Consider the following 15,047-nt stretch of genomic DNA (forward strand, 5'->3'; position numbering starts at 1 on the left):
CACAATCAGAACAACCATACACACCTCTATTCATTATGCATAAGGATGGGAATACATGCTGTCATAGACCCTGATCTGTCTGAAATATGACATGCAGAAAGTATTGATTCAGATATCTTTGCAGAGTGGGGGGTTACGTTTGCCCCTATGATGTTGCCCCTGTGAGATTGGATGTGTCTAGCCATAGGTGACTGACTGACCTGATTTACTGCTAGTGTATGTATGGGTGCACTAGATGCTGTACAAGAGCCTATGAGTGTTATAAGCATCCTATCAAGACCTCATTCAAAGAGCTGGGATCCCACATTTTTATAAATGTTTCAGAATTGTCCATTACACTGATGAATTGTCCTCTAAAGGTTAGGTTTTACAGTATTTAACTTGATCACCAGGTGTCACTAAAAATCATATATAATGAAGAAATCCCAGTGTCTCACAAGTAGAAGAACCTTTTGATTGCTGTTATTACACATTGCTGAAACACATACATATATTTTTGTGACTGATCAACTTTAGCTGTTTCCTATCAAGGGAAATGTAAATAATTCCATGAAACAATGGAATTTTTCTCGCCTCTTAAATGAAAAAAAATATATTGTGACACACTACAAGCTTGCCAAAAGGCTTTTACAAGGCACTCCATTACATGACCAAATAACATAGCCATTACTTGGAGCCCATTCAGTAACAAACATTGAAAACAGTGCACATTTACTTAATTACTGTGAGTTCCATGTGAGTGGCTGACTTGGGAGGCATGTATAGTGACCATGGCAGAAAAGAATTGCAAGAGATTACTTGTGTGGAATCACTGGCTTTTGGATCATCTGCTGCACAATTACATTTGAAAAAAAAAGCTCCTACTGTCAGCAGCCAGGGTGAGAGAGTAGATAGTTCATTTGAAAAGAGTAATATAAGTTTATTTATTGATACTGGACAACTCAGTGGTTGTCAGTTAATGATGAATGGATTGTAACAACAGGGATAGCCAGTCAAGATGTTAGGCCAGGAGTCTTAATGCATGATGGATGATAATCAGGTATACTATGTGGCATTTTTACAAGATTGTCTGTGTGTGTATTTGTTTATGTGCACGCGGGCATGTATCTGTGGTCTTTTTAAAGGGAAAGCATTATGAAATCCCTATCTATATATAGTGGTTCAGTTCATGTGTGTATGTGTGTAATGAAGCTAAATGTGCAACGTATATCTAGCCACACTCATTGAAAACAGATTATGGTGAATAAAAAGGCTTGACAGACTTTTTGCAACAAGAAGATTTTTGAAAATGGCCAGTAAAGTTAGAATTAAAGAGTGCGATATGTGAAAAGGCCTTGATAGAATTAATATTATAGCTACACAGATGAAGTGAATGCTCTCCTGGAAGTCACAGCTCTCCCACACTTCCTATTTACTTCTCAGTGAGTGCCCCGTTCTTCCCTCAGTATGTGCTCATTGAGACTTTCTTTTCATTCTCATACTTAGAATCAAACAGAGAAACCATTATAAATACATCAAGGTTCAGTATACATTGACATAGACATAATAAAGCTGGTTCACCGTTCACATTTAATGCATAGCTACCTCTTGACTCCTATAAGCCTTGATACCCATATATTCCCTGCAATCCGGTCCAAGCTGTGTACCAAGCTGTCTCTCTGAGCCTTTTCTGAATCCTGTCACCATTTGCAGCACAAGATGAGTGATGTTTGCAAGAATCAGATCTTCAGAAATGGGATTTTTCCACCATGGAGTTGTGTGTTTCCCATGCATCAACCAAGTGTGAAAGGCCTCTCATTCCTGGTGCTGCATTTTTGAGTCTGACTTCTGTCAACTTAATCACTTCAAGGCAAGGATGACAATCTCAGAATGCTATATTATATAAAATCCATTCTGTATATAGTTTGAGGCAATTAATTCAGCAGTAAGTGTAAGATCACAGCATTACCCTTGGGATTTTATTGTCTTGGTGCAGAGCTGCAGCAGATCAGACAGTGGTTATATTTACATAAACTTTAATTGTAAATTGTCCTCAAGTATGTTCCTTTTCATTTTTATCTCTTCATCTGACAGCACATGAGTCCTGTGACTGCGTCCATCCAAATATCTCAATAGCATGGACTTAACAGTGTTATCCTCAATTCTGTATCATTTTAAGGGGGATGGGAGTTGAAGGTATCTATCAAAATAGTACTTTATTGTATGTTGAGATAAAAAGATGACACATTTACTGCATACTGCTAATGCATTTTGAGAATCATTTGTACAAAAACATACTTTATTGACATTAATATATGTGTGATAATGTGATTGTTTGTCTGTGAAAGTCGACACCTCAATTAACAAAAAAAACATGAAGTCTGCCAATCTTTTCATTTTTCACTATTTGTTTGAAAGCGGTTGTTAATTCTTGGTCATATTCTGGGCTTGTTCAATGCCTCTGGATTGAAGTACTCATAGAAAGTATGTTTTGAGTGCCTCGTACACGCTACGATGTGAAATCAGTCATAAAATAATGGAATAAGAGTGAACATCTGGACAAAAAGAGTAGAACTACTTCTAAATAGGACAAATATGATTTCTTTTTTCCCTCCTTTTCAGATTCATGAACTTGTGCTAAATAATGCTCCATATTTGGCTCTTGAAAAAGGAATATAACAACAACTTAGAGTGATTTCAGAAAAATGGCTCTTGAATAAAACATTTACAGCTCTCCCGATACCTGATGTTTTCTTCAACTCAGAGTAATCATATATCATACGACAGAAAGAAAACAAATTCATTAATTGTTCATACAGTGTAGTCTCACTTGCATGTGTTTTGTCTCACTCACCCTTCTCTGTTTTCATCGTCATCTGTATTGGAGAGAAGCTGTGATCCGGCCAATGAGAGGTCCAGAGCAGCAAGGGGCAGATCTCTGTAGCCAAAACTCACCAGCTGGACTGGAGGAGCCAAACATTGGTTTTCATCCTCCACCGGCTGCGAGATGATCTCCAAGTCTGACAGACCTGCCTGCTCCACTTCCCTAGTTACATGCCAACAGCAGCAAAAGAGACACAGACACACACACACATGCGTGCATGCACACACACACACACACACACACACACACACACACACACACACACACACACACACACACACACACACACACACACACACACACACACACACACACACACACGAACAAGAAGGAAAAGAAGAAAGAGGGGTATAAGGAATGAAACACATTTTTGTAAAGTGTGCAGAATTTGCACAGTTTTAGATTACCAATCTCTCTCTCTCTCTCTCTCTCTCTCTCTCTCTCTATCTATCTATCTATCTATCTGTGTGCATACATATATGTAAGTGTGCATGCATGCATTTATGTGTGTGTAACACATTTTTCAAATGCAACTTCCACATGTATTTTGAGTATTTCATCACCTTCTCCTTGAAATAGACATGGGATTAGTGTCCCAATGAAGCAACTCCCTATATGCTTTTAAATATGAGTAGAATTGAAATGGTGTAAAAATAGCAGATGCTACCAAGATAACAGGTTAATGACGAGAAAATGTCAAGATGAGTTAGAGGGTGTATTTGCAGTAAATTGGTGCATATAAAGAAATTATTATTCAGTCAGCAAGATCAACAAGAAAAAAATCTTATTTACAGAACTGCCCTTGGGGAGGAAAAAGCAGGTCATAGAGGGTGAGACGTGAATGCCCCCCCCAACACAAGGAAAATACAGAACGTTCATATCTTCTACACTTTAGTACCAGGGGAGATTTATGCTCAAAGGAGCAATCAAAACTACATTAGTGACCAAACTAAATTCATATTACAACAACACAAGGAAAAAAATGAAGTTCCCGCGAATGGCATTCCTTCCAAAGTTGTACAATGTTTACTAAGGGGAAAAAAATCAGAAATGAGGATAAATGAGTGGCACCTAAATAAAACCAGCTAGATTCTAACTGTTTACTTAATGCTTTTCTTTGACTGGTTTGTAGATGAAGGTCATAGCAGCATCAACATCGTAAGAAGATTATACTTATTTTTTAGCACTGTTGTGGCTAACGCTTTGCAAGACTATGACAACTCATTTTACAGCATTTTCTCTTTTGCATGGCCAATGTATACCAGCCTTTCACCGTGGAAACGCTCAAGCAGCATCAAGTGAGGAAGACTGAGTCTGCAACACCTTGACTCTCACACTGGACCTCTTAATTTTATGTTGTGAAAAAAAATCTTTCAGTCATACTTCAAATTATAAAAAGGGAGGGGAAAAATACTTTAAAATGCAGTGCAAGTAAAATTTAGTGAGTGTAATATTTTGATTTTCCCTTTTGCAGCCTGACATGTATTTATCTTTTACCATTAAAACTGAAGACAATGTTGAGTCTTCTTGCATTATCAAAGATGTTTTAGAAATATGAGGCTTGTATTTCAATTTCAAAATGACAAGTTAACTACTTGATATTTGCCATCCTCATTATATGTTAAGGGTCCCAAAATTCACAATACGTACACACATCAAGGTCATCCAGTTTTAGGCCAGCAGCATTTAACCCACCGTGCCCACAAGCTCCGGTTGTGTAAAAGCAGGGCCATCTCAGTCATGCATAGAGGTGGAAACAAATTCCGAGTGCAGCTGCAGACTGACTGTGTGTGCCCCGTGGTGTGTATTTTTAGACCAGAGCAGATGCTGGTGTATCATGTCTGCTGTGATGTCATCGGCTCTCCTTTTGTCAGCTGAGTGGATCCCCACTCTCCTTCAAACGTCAAAGGAAGTAAGGAGGAGGGTAGATGGGGAGGGAGAACTGGTGAGGAGGAAAAAAGAAGTGAGATGCAAGTCATGGGGTTACACAAGAGGAGCAGGAGGGTCAGAGAGGAAAATAGAGCAAAGAATGTTGAACTCATACGAGAAATTTATTTAAGTAGGAATTCTGCGAACGAAAGGGGATGCAAAGAAAAGACAGGGAAATGATTCAGGATAACAAGTTAATACTGACAAAGATAAAGGTAAACAATGAGCACAAAGCATGAGTGTCAAAAGAGATTTAGTTTAAAAGAAAAACAAGGGGAGCAGGATTATCGTGAGGGTAAAGAGAATGTGGGATGAAAATATATTTGTTTTTGGTTTGAAAAAGTTAATGCCCAAATGGGGATTTTTCCAATGGTCAAAATTGGGATAGAATACTTGAAAAAATCAAGTATATACTGAAAAAGCAGAGCTTTCCAGTCAAATAGATGAAAATGCCTTGAACTGTCCTTATCTAAATATGGTTGTGTGTCAAGAGGAAAGTAAATTCCTCCATTTGCACCATATAAAGACATTTCTTTATATTTAATACATGTATGTTTATGTTATACTTTGCTCACTGAATTCTTTACTACTCCTGCTTCCCCTCCCAGTCAATTTCACACTGCCCCAACAGACTGCAGAGTGACCTAAAACATTGAGTGGAGAGACGCGCACCCTGACAGACAGGCATAGTATTAGAGAAGGACAGACAGGTAGATATAAAATCAGAGCAGAAAAATAACAAACACACTCATAACCTCTTACCCAAAAACACTAAACTATACAGTGATAATGTCTATGCTACAGGCTCTGATGCAATCTGGAATGAACCAAGCTCCTGAAGGGTAACTTAAAAATCTGTGTGTGTGCGTGTGTGCGTGCGTGCGTGTGTGTGTGTGTGTGTGTGTGTGTGTGTGTGTGTGTGTGTGTGTGTGTGTGTCCTGTGTCTCTTTTGCTGCTGTTGGCATGTAACTAGGGAGGTGGTGGTGGTTAGGGGTGGGGTTCAGTTATTAACTATCAATTATGATTAGACAATGTTAATTTAGGACACTAAAACCTGTTATTTTAAGGAATTACTGTATTTCTTAACTCAAATGCAAAACACAAGAGATAAGAAACTGGATCTGCATTTCCTTTTATTTTGGTGCTGTTGCCGAGAAAAATAGAGAGGCAGGCAATAGAGATGGATAAATGATTTTAGAAACATCCCGACATAAAGGGGCACTGAGACGCATTCTATTTGGGGAAATTATAACCCCCTAATTTAACCTTATATTCCTTCCAACTGGATGGAATCTGGATATTTCTTCCCATGGTCTTTTCATTTGGACCAAGAATTTGTTCAATCTGCTTCCATTCACAATCACTAAATCACGGCTAAACACAAGCATGGCCATGTTTGCCAAAGCGTTAAAGGAAACAGGCGCAAGTAGCTAAAATTTAATTTTAGAAAAAGATTTGTGCAAAACCCATATCTGGACATAATTATAAAATAATTGCTACAACTCATCACAGAGAATGATACTATGATGTCAATGTTGTTGTTAATAAAATCTCTGTCTTTCAGGTCGGAGAGTTATTGCAGTGGATTCTCGAGAGCTACAACCCTCATTTTGGTTTTATAAGATTATTTCATGTGGCCAGTGGGGACTCACATTTCTTTGTAGAAATATACATGATATAGTCAAAAATAGTCACTGGAGGTTGAGATGCTATAGAGTTATACACAATGCAATATGTTTCGTATGATTTTATGTTGTTGGTTTTTTTTTTAGATTTTTTTTTTAAGCTTTTTCATTGTCTGTTGAGCCGTTGATGGGCAATGTCAGCAATACACACCTACATTAAAAAGAATTTTTAAAAAGACTCAAAGCCCCTGGCATTCCTCCAGCCACGCTCGACTGTTGATTCATTTGATTAGACCAGATGTATAACTGTCCATAACTGTCTGGCCATAGTTCATGGTTTTATATAATATAGTCAGGTCTGTTCGAACAAAAGTCATAGCAACAAACTGATGAAGATGAAAAGGTCACATCAGCGGCAGTGATGTGAGCTGATATTTGAACAGAAAGACGAACCCGGACCTTTTACTCAATGAATTAAATTCTCAATACAAAACAAAAACGTAACTCTTTCATCAGACCAAACTACATGGCTGATTTGAATCAGCTGGAAGGTTGCAATTGCAAATGAATGTTGCTATGGTAATGCTAACAGCTTATTTTCTATTGAATGGGAAAGAGAGACCCTAGAACTCTGGCTTATTATTTAAAGATCATTAGTGCTATTGTCTCAGAATTATACTGTAAGAGAGTCGACTGATGAATGCAGAGATATGAATGATTTGTAGCGTGGAAGTATGGGAAATTAAACTAAATACAGTCACCCAAAAGTTATGGGGCAATCAAAGGTCACTCCTGCTGCTTGTAGGGTAACAAGGGAATATGTTTTTTATTTGCTTTTTTGTTTTTTATTGGCTTTCACTGAAGCTTTGCTGTGTTTGAAAAAAGGCAAAAGAAATGCATGCTAAGACTAAAATATGCAGCCAGGACTATGACTTAAAATGCATTTTTTTCACACCCTCTCCCACTTGGTGTGAAGTCACTTACATGAGCTTCTGAAATGCTCTATCCTGTGAACAAAAGCAGGGAATTGATATTTGAAATTAACAGGTTATTCCCCAGCTCACACCTCATCTCTGCACCTTGCATTGAAATCTGTATATCATTTTTCCATCATAGTGCTAACGATCAGGCAAACATATGTAAGTACAACTATCAGAAAGTCATATGTTGCCAGTGCTGGGTGGAATAATATCGAAAGTAAAAATAAATGGAATTTGTCAGCATGTGAGTACCAATGTCTGCTACCACTATATAGTATGGCCAGAAAAGTGTCAGCCTTCCTGACACAATAACATCATCTGTAATGGTTTATTCATTTTCTCCTAATTGTAGCACTTATTGTTGTCCACAACACTAACAATAGTTTCCTCATTAAATGATCCAAAACCTATTTATGTCCCCTGCAAGAACAAGTTACAGCTGAATATAATGATATTACAGTATAACATTCAAAATTTTGATTTTTCTTTAATCATAAAGGTGAATGTTATCAATTTATAAGTCTTGAGACTTTAGTTGAGATTATTTTTAGTGATTGCAATTTAAAATGACTATTATTCATGAATAATTACTTGTTGAATTCCTTATTGGCCCTCACTTTCATGTGCTTCCCATATTTTAAATAACAAATTACTCCAAACAAAACTGACATCTATGGCACATAAATCCCATGCTTTTTTTAAGAAATGTTTTCTTTAATGTATGACATGCAAAAGAGGTGTCAATGATCACTGGGACCATTTACATTTATTATCAAATGTGATGATGAGGGAGTGAGAAGCTTGAATTGAAGTAAATAAAATATTCCTCATATTGCAGTATTTTTACTAACTTACACAAACAGTGACCTTTCTAAGAACCCCCGCTGTTCTCAAAGAATGTGGAAATTGCATTATTGCAACATTATTTCACAGAATGACTAACAAGACTGCAACTGTGGAGAAGCACCCACAGGAAAGAAGTGATATTCAGGGGATTAGAATTCCCTGGGGCTGGCAGATAAAATTAAATAGGAGACTGTAGTGGTAAGGGCCAGGTAGGAAAGGTCATTATGAGACAAAAGTTGCTCAAGGGATTTCACTGACCAAAACAGAAGGTCATGTATGTAACCGGGAGGCAGGGGCACTGAAGAATGTTCTTCGTCTGAAGATTATAAGTGTTTCGCTCATGGCCCTTGTGTCCTCTTTCAAGACCTACAAGCAGCCGTGCCTGATTTTAATATTTGAATCAATACGAGGAACCCACAATCAAATCTGTAAAAACTCGACTCAAAAAAGAAAATTCAGAAAGAATCAATCCGTCCAACTATGTATGAATCTGTCAGACTTCAAAGTGCTCTAAAGTTAAGTCAGTGCATTAATATATTGTTTAAAGTTTTATTGGAAACTGCTCATGAATCATGAATCCTTCCCACACTCTGGATTATAGAAAAAAAAAAAATCTACCATCCTGTGAAGATCCACTAAAATGTAGAGATAATAAAAACTCTATATCACAAGGTGGGTAAGTTTTAAGTTTTCTACTTCTTACAAATGGTGCCGTGAATTAATAGCTGCGGTATTAAAATAAGTATCCCATAAAAATGGAGGAACAAAATATATACGCTGTTGTCCACTTTTTTGCAACTGTGAAAATGTATGTCTGTCCAGGTACACTATATCAGTAATTACATTGCGTACAAAGCTCCTGTCAGCCACGAGATAAACAAACACACGAGATTAGGTGTCTGAGTGTGACGCCTGAAGATTTTAAACGCATCAAAACTTGGCTGAAATGTGGCGGCACACAACAGATGGTCACTGCTCCCATCAAAGGGGGTAAGAATGAAGGAGAAGTTGGATGTGTGTATAATGGTGTAACTTGTTCACTTATATCGTTGATTAACAAATCAACAGTTCTGTAAAAAATATATATATTTACAGCATTCAAGTCATTCAAGATAATCTGATGCTGAAAAAAGGGTGGATAATCCTAAACAACCAGGTCATTATGAGATGCGTCAAAAACTGTCAAAAAGGCTGATGATAATTATAATCAATATTACAATAGCATAATACCAATCATTATAATCACTGCAATTATTGTTATTAATTATCATTATTATTAACAACAAGAACAACAATAATGATAGTAATATTATAATTATTATAGTGATATCAGCAGAAACCTAGACCTTGCCTCACATTTCTAAGCACTTGCTTTTTTTCCAGTATGCTATAAAGCTTGCTGTTAGTGCAGATTCACCCTTAAGTTAAAGACACTGCATAATTTTGAAAAAAGCTGAAAGGTAAGATGCCCCCAGAGGGCAGGGAGGGGCTATTGTGTATCTGTGCAGTTTAGTGACAGGATCTGTCTGGGAGAATGGAGAGATTTCAAAGAGGAGGTAAGTTCCAAAGTGTCTGTGCACATTGCTATTCCCATAGTCTCCCATAGTCCAAACCGGTCTGCTTGAACTGTGAGGTAATGTAGGTAAATGTGCACTTTCATAAAAGATTGTCCCTCTTTAAGAAGTCCAATTGCAGCCATTCTCCGTGACTCACATAAGAAAACCATAGCTGTAAGGTTAAATGCAATTTCTGTGATTCATCCCTCGTTATGAAATTAATTGATTGGAAAGCTATCACTATTGAATGTCCAAAGTGTGAATACGGGAACTAATCAGAATAAGGGATCTAATAAATTTCAGACCATTAATATTCAATATTCTATCAAATGTTCTATAGAATTAATATTGCATAACTTTTCATTATGGGTAATATTAGAGACTTGAGAAGGGATATTTCAACCCTTAAATGCAGATATATATATATATGAATATTTGGAGATAAATATCAGCAGCGACACCATTGACAGAGTTTACATAACCAGTCAGGCTTATTATTTGGTTTGCAGATCAGACACATGTTTTAGTGCTCACCCATCCCTTTCTTCCTCAGTGTCTTCTTTTAATAACAGCGAATACACCATAACAGAGGACTTTAGAGACAATAACTTGGGAGATTGAGTTTTAAATGATATTCCTGTTCTATGACTGACTTCTTCACAATTTGCTTCAGGTAATTCCTTACAACATCCAATTCAACTTGCAGACAAACTTTGATAATTTTATGCCAGTGGATATTAATGAAGTCTGTCAGGCACATTAGCTCATTATACTGCAGATTAAACTATGATGAATTGGTGGACAAGACAATGGACTGTTCTGGCCCTGGTTTGACCAGTCTCTTATCTGACCTGTGCAGAAAGAAGTTATGAGAGACACAGGAGACATAGAAACCCTCATGGGACCAGGACTAAGAATACAGATGTGCAGAGGCCCTCCACATGCTGGAGATGTCTGTGGAACTTTTGAACAATGTGTCAGTATCCAACAATGTATTATTTTAATTTCCACAGACACTGGAGGGAATAGGCCTCTCTGAATACTTAATGTACAAAAAAAAAAAAAAAAAAAGATTCTCTAGTCTTGTAAAACTGGCTTCATCTTAGAGAATTTATGATAAGAAAAAAAGTACACCGTTTTTGTACATGTGCATTAAATGTGTTGCTACATGTATCATTAATATATATTTAGGGCAATGTAATACTATGGCAATTAAATGTTAAACATTAGGGCTGTACTGTGCATTGAGGTGTATTGAGTGTATATTTTGGATTGTGGCATAGCATTTATATACATCAAGAATAATGACACCTTTGGATTTTATTCAATGCAAAAAAAAAAAAAAAAACATTTTGCAAATATACCAGCGGTTTTTGTTCACCCTTTAATAAATTTGAAAAAAAGCACTTTAATTTTGTTTTTGTTTTCTGTTCTTTTTGCCATGGCAATTAAGTCCCATTAAAGATTCTTTTTCTCCAAATTTTAAGCAAATTCTTTCCAATGTTGTGTTAGTTTCTTATCAACTGTCATGTAATTGTGGCATTTATATTAACTAATTATATCAGCTTAAGTCAACACATGTGTCATGTACATTCATTTGAGTGTGATTATGCAAAGGGCCAATTAGGTAAAAACAGAGAGCTACTTGTAGACAGCATCACTGCCAACAGACAGAAACTCAACCTCTGAACAAAGAGGCTAAGCCTGCCGACCTTATCAATGCTCCGCTGGCATTGAATAAACACCAGGGTAAACAGAGACATGAGAAGAAAGATGAATGATACAGTCCACTGGCAAGGATCCTTTGGACTCTTAAAGCAAATAGCCACCAAATTTATTCTGACTAAATCAGACATTTCACAACACAAACATATATCTTCCCGAGCTTGAAATGTCATGCAACGTCTTTTTTTTTGTTTTTAGCGTGTGAACATTTGGACACTCCTGCCAACCAACATAGAAACTCCCTGTGTTTATATACTAGATATGTTTACAACAATGAATTGCCACAAGGTGGAGTGGAGATGTGGTCGAATCAATTTCATGAAATAATATCACATCACACAACAAGGTGGGAAAGGGACTAGAAGAATGCCGATTTCTGAGATGGCCAGTACTGCATTTACATTAAGCATTAAATGTGTTTTGTGTCTGGATGCCATTTAACCCAGTGGTATCACTACGAAAGTAGTGGTTTCAGCTGATGGGATCTCATTGTGTGTTACTAATATTTGTGCTTTCAAAGATGATGATTCTTTCATCATGCAGACAGCTATAATCAATTTTAACCTCAGATACACACCGGTTCGCAGAGACGAAGCACGTTTGATATGACTTGGGTTCCACTCCCAAAAAGATGTACACACTGGCTTAAATGTGTCTGCGACTGCAGATGAAGGTTCCATTTTATTTAATTAAGTGATAAATAATATGTAATACAATCATACACATAATCTCTGAAGTCAAATTTCATTCACACATCTCATGTTGCAAATCAAACAACAAACAGCAAAAAAGAAGAGCAAGTCTCGGCATGGATACGTATCTGCTGAGACAGATAGACACTGCCCAAACAAGGATTGGTCAATGTGACAAAATAAATGTTGACGTTTCTTAGGGAGTTTGATATATTTTCACAGCTAAAAGCTTGAAGTTTGTTTTTAGGAAACCTGATTAATCTCAATAACTCTGTCTTGAGACATTTCACCTTTAAAACAGCATGATACTGCAGCGCTGCTGAGGCACACTGACCTGGGCTCTGTGTGAGAGCAGGAACTGGTTCGCATTTCAAGCAGAAAAGAGGGAACATTGAATTAGGACTAAGGTCTTTTTAGATTAAAAGAAAAAATGCAGCTATTTAAGATGAGAATGAATGAGAGAAGACATGCCACCACAGCAGAATCAGTGTGTTCTGTCTTATCCGCACACCACACCCACACCCACACACACACACACACACACACACACACACACACACACAGCCTCTCTGTTGTACACCAGCCATTATACAGTTTGTCAGATGTGAATGGCGTTAAGTTGTGATGGTCACAGATAATTACAAGCCATGCATCTGGTTTCACAAAAAGGGTAAGCATAGTGATGAATCTTTATGTTTGGGTGTTCTATAGTCAGCGCTTTGTGGAACGCATGTGTTTGAGCGAATCAGCATCTAAGTGTCTGCATTTAGCATTCAGAGTGAGGAAGGGTCAGGAGCACTTCAGAAAAGTGAACAAAGGTCATTATTGCTGGACAGCAGATGGAAGTCTATGGATCTGCAAAAGTGATTGAATTTAATTAAATTCATTGAATTGTAATTTGACAAATATCTTCTGACAGACACCGCCGCTTTATAGCTAACCGTTTTGTTTTAATTTTGCACAGAGGGCTTATTATGTTTGTCAGTGTTAAGAAGAGCAAACGGAAGATGAGAAAAAGAAAGTCACTCTTTGTGTAAACTGTACTTACTTAGCATTAGCCATGCTGCTGGCCGATAGGGAGGAAAGATGTGATGTTTTTCACGTGGTTTCCACTCAACTCTGCCTGTTTAGACACGCAGTTCACCTTTTCACCTAGTAGATGCTGCTTTCATGTTGAATCTGTGTGGATAAAAGCAAGTTACAAGTCAGTTATCATGCAAAATCACTGTATGAAAATAACTATTGAACAATAATAAAAAATAAAAAAAATAACCATAAGGGAATTTTAATGATAATTGTTGTACTGGATGTGGTAAGAAAATACCAAAAATCCTACATGTTTGACTACACATACAAATGAATGATAAAAACTCAGCCATAAAATATAAACAATAACCAGTTTATTTGTTTCTTTCATGTAATATCCTATCATATTCTGTCGTATTACACAGACTAATCTAGAACGTTAGAGGTGAAGGATAGTGTGAATATCCCCACTTCAAAATCCTCTGCTTTAAAGAAAAAATGCACATAAAGGCCCTCAAACATATGCCCCCAGAATACTTTTTTTTTCCCCTTGTTCTTGACACTGCTTTAAATTGGTTCAAATATTCATTTAGTAGTCAACTTCATTATACAGAGAGGGGTCTTTGATACAGGAGCGTGACATTCACCGACTTGCAAACAGCAAGTGAAACAGTGACTCAAGCAATGTAACCCTTATGATTTTAAATACTAATGGAGTATTCTTACTTATGAAGTTGGCACTGCCAGTGATTTAACAGTCAAAAGAGGCTTTTAGACAGTATGGGCATTTTCAAAAAGACTGCAATTTTAGTGATGCTCCCTCACAGCCCCATGCAATGTCTCCAACTACCAATAAGATTTATAGAGGAGAAAACAGCTTTGCCTCACTTTAAATAATAACAACCTCAATATCAGTAGAAAGAAAAAGACATCAAACTGTCAAAAATTGACAAGCTGGAATATTTTGGTTTTTTGAAAAAGTTTCACAGCAATCCCTGAAAACACACACTGACAGTGTGTAAGTGAACTTTTAATCACCCCTCCAGATCAGACCATGGAAAACCTTGGGTAGAAATGAAATCTTGAGCTGCAGTTTGAATCTCACTGGGACAATAGTAACACCTGTGATACAACTCCCTTTCACTCCCACAAAGGTGGAGGTAGAGGAGAGTTGTAGGAGCGTTTGAAGTAACCGTGCATGAATTATTGATTCGGGAGGAAAAGAACCTACCTGGGTGAGATTTACATCGTTGAGGGGTAGTTGTGCCTCCGGCTTCCCCCTCGCTGAGAGTTACGTCTCCCTCGGCGGTGATGAGTGAGTGAAGCGGCGGCAGGCTCGCAGTGTGTGTGTAGGCTGCAGCTATCCTTAGCACTTCTGCACTGGACGGACACCACCACCACCACCACCACCACCACTACCTCCTCCACCTCCTCCTCCTCCTCTTCCACCTCCTCCTCCTCCTCCACCGCCACTGAAGCTCCTGCTGCTGCTCGGATTTCAGCGCAAGATGCGAGTGGATGAAGCTCAGACGCGAGAAGCATCGTAACTCGGCAAGATCATATTAGCCTGGAAGTGAATCGGAGCGGTTAAATGACAAGCTCTTGAGGAGGGGGATGGGGTGGGTATGTGGGGGGGGGGGGGGGTCGTCGGGTTGCGTGCGTGTTGGTGTGCGTGTTTGCGTGCCGCCTCTGGTCCAGGTCCACTCCTCAGCGGAGGGGGCTCCCCCCCTCCTCCTCCTCCTCCCCGGCGGGGATCCCGGCGAGCGGAGCTGTCCAGGTGCTGAAACGAGCAGCGGCTCCCCACC

General features: G+C 38.1%; 1 protein-coding gene across 1 annotated transcript in view; it reads right to left on the bottom strand.

The window, feature by feature from the left end:
• Positions 1–14,677, bottom strand: part of LOC147217963 (transmembrane protein 266-like) — a 40,118-nt gene extending 25,441 nt beyond the window's left edge. The window contains exons 1-3 of the mRNA XM_086174836.1: positions 14,474–14,677; positions 13,265–13,395; positions 2,834–3,025 (exon numbers count right to left, since the gene is read on the bottom strand). Of these exons, the coding sequence (XP_086030962.1) occupies positions 2,834–3,025; positions 13,265–13,278 (206 nt within the window). The 5' untranslated portion in view covers positions 13,279–13,395; positions 14,474–14,677. The remainder of the gene's footprint in view (positions 1–2,833; positions 3,026–13,264; positions 13,396–14,473) is intronic.
• Between the last annotated feature and the right edge of the window lie 370 nt (positions 14,678–15,047).

The sequence above is a fragment of the Fistularia commersonii genome, chromosome 27 (assembly GCF_037954325.1).
Source record: "Fistularia commersonii isolate RoL2024-O1a breed Wild chromosome 27, RoL_Fcom_v1.0, whole genome shotgun sequence".
Taxonomy (NCBI): Eukaryota; Metazoa; Chordata; class Actinopteri; order Syngnathiformes; family Fistulariidae; genus Fistularia; species Fistularia commersonii.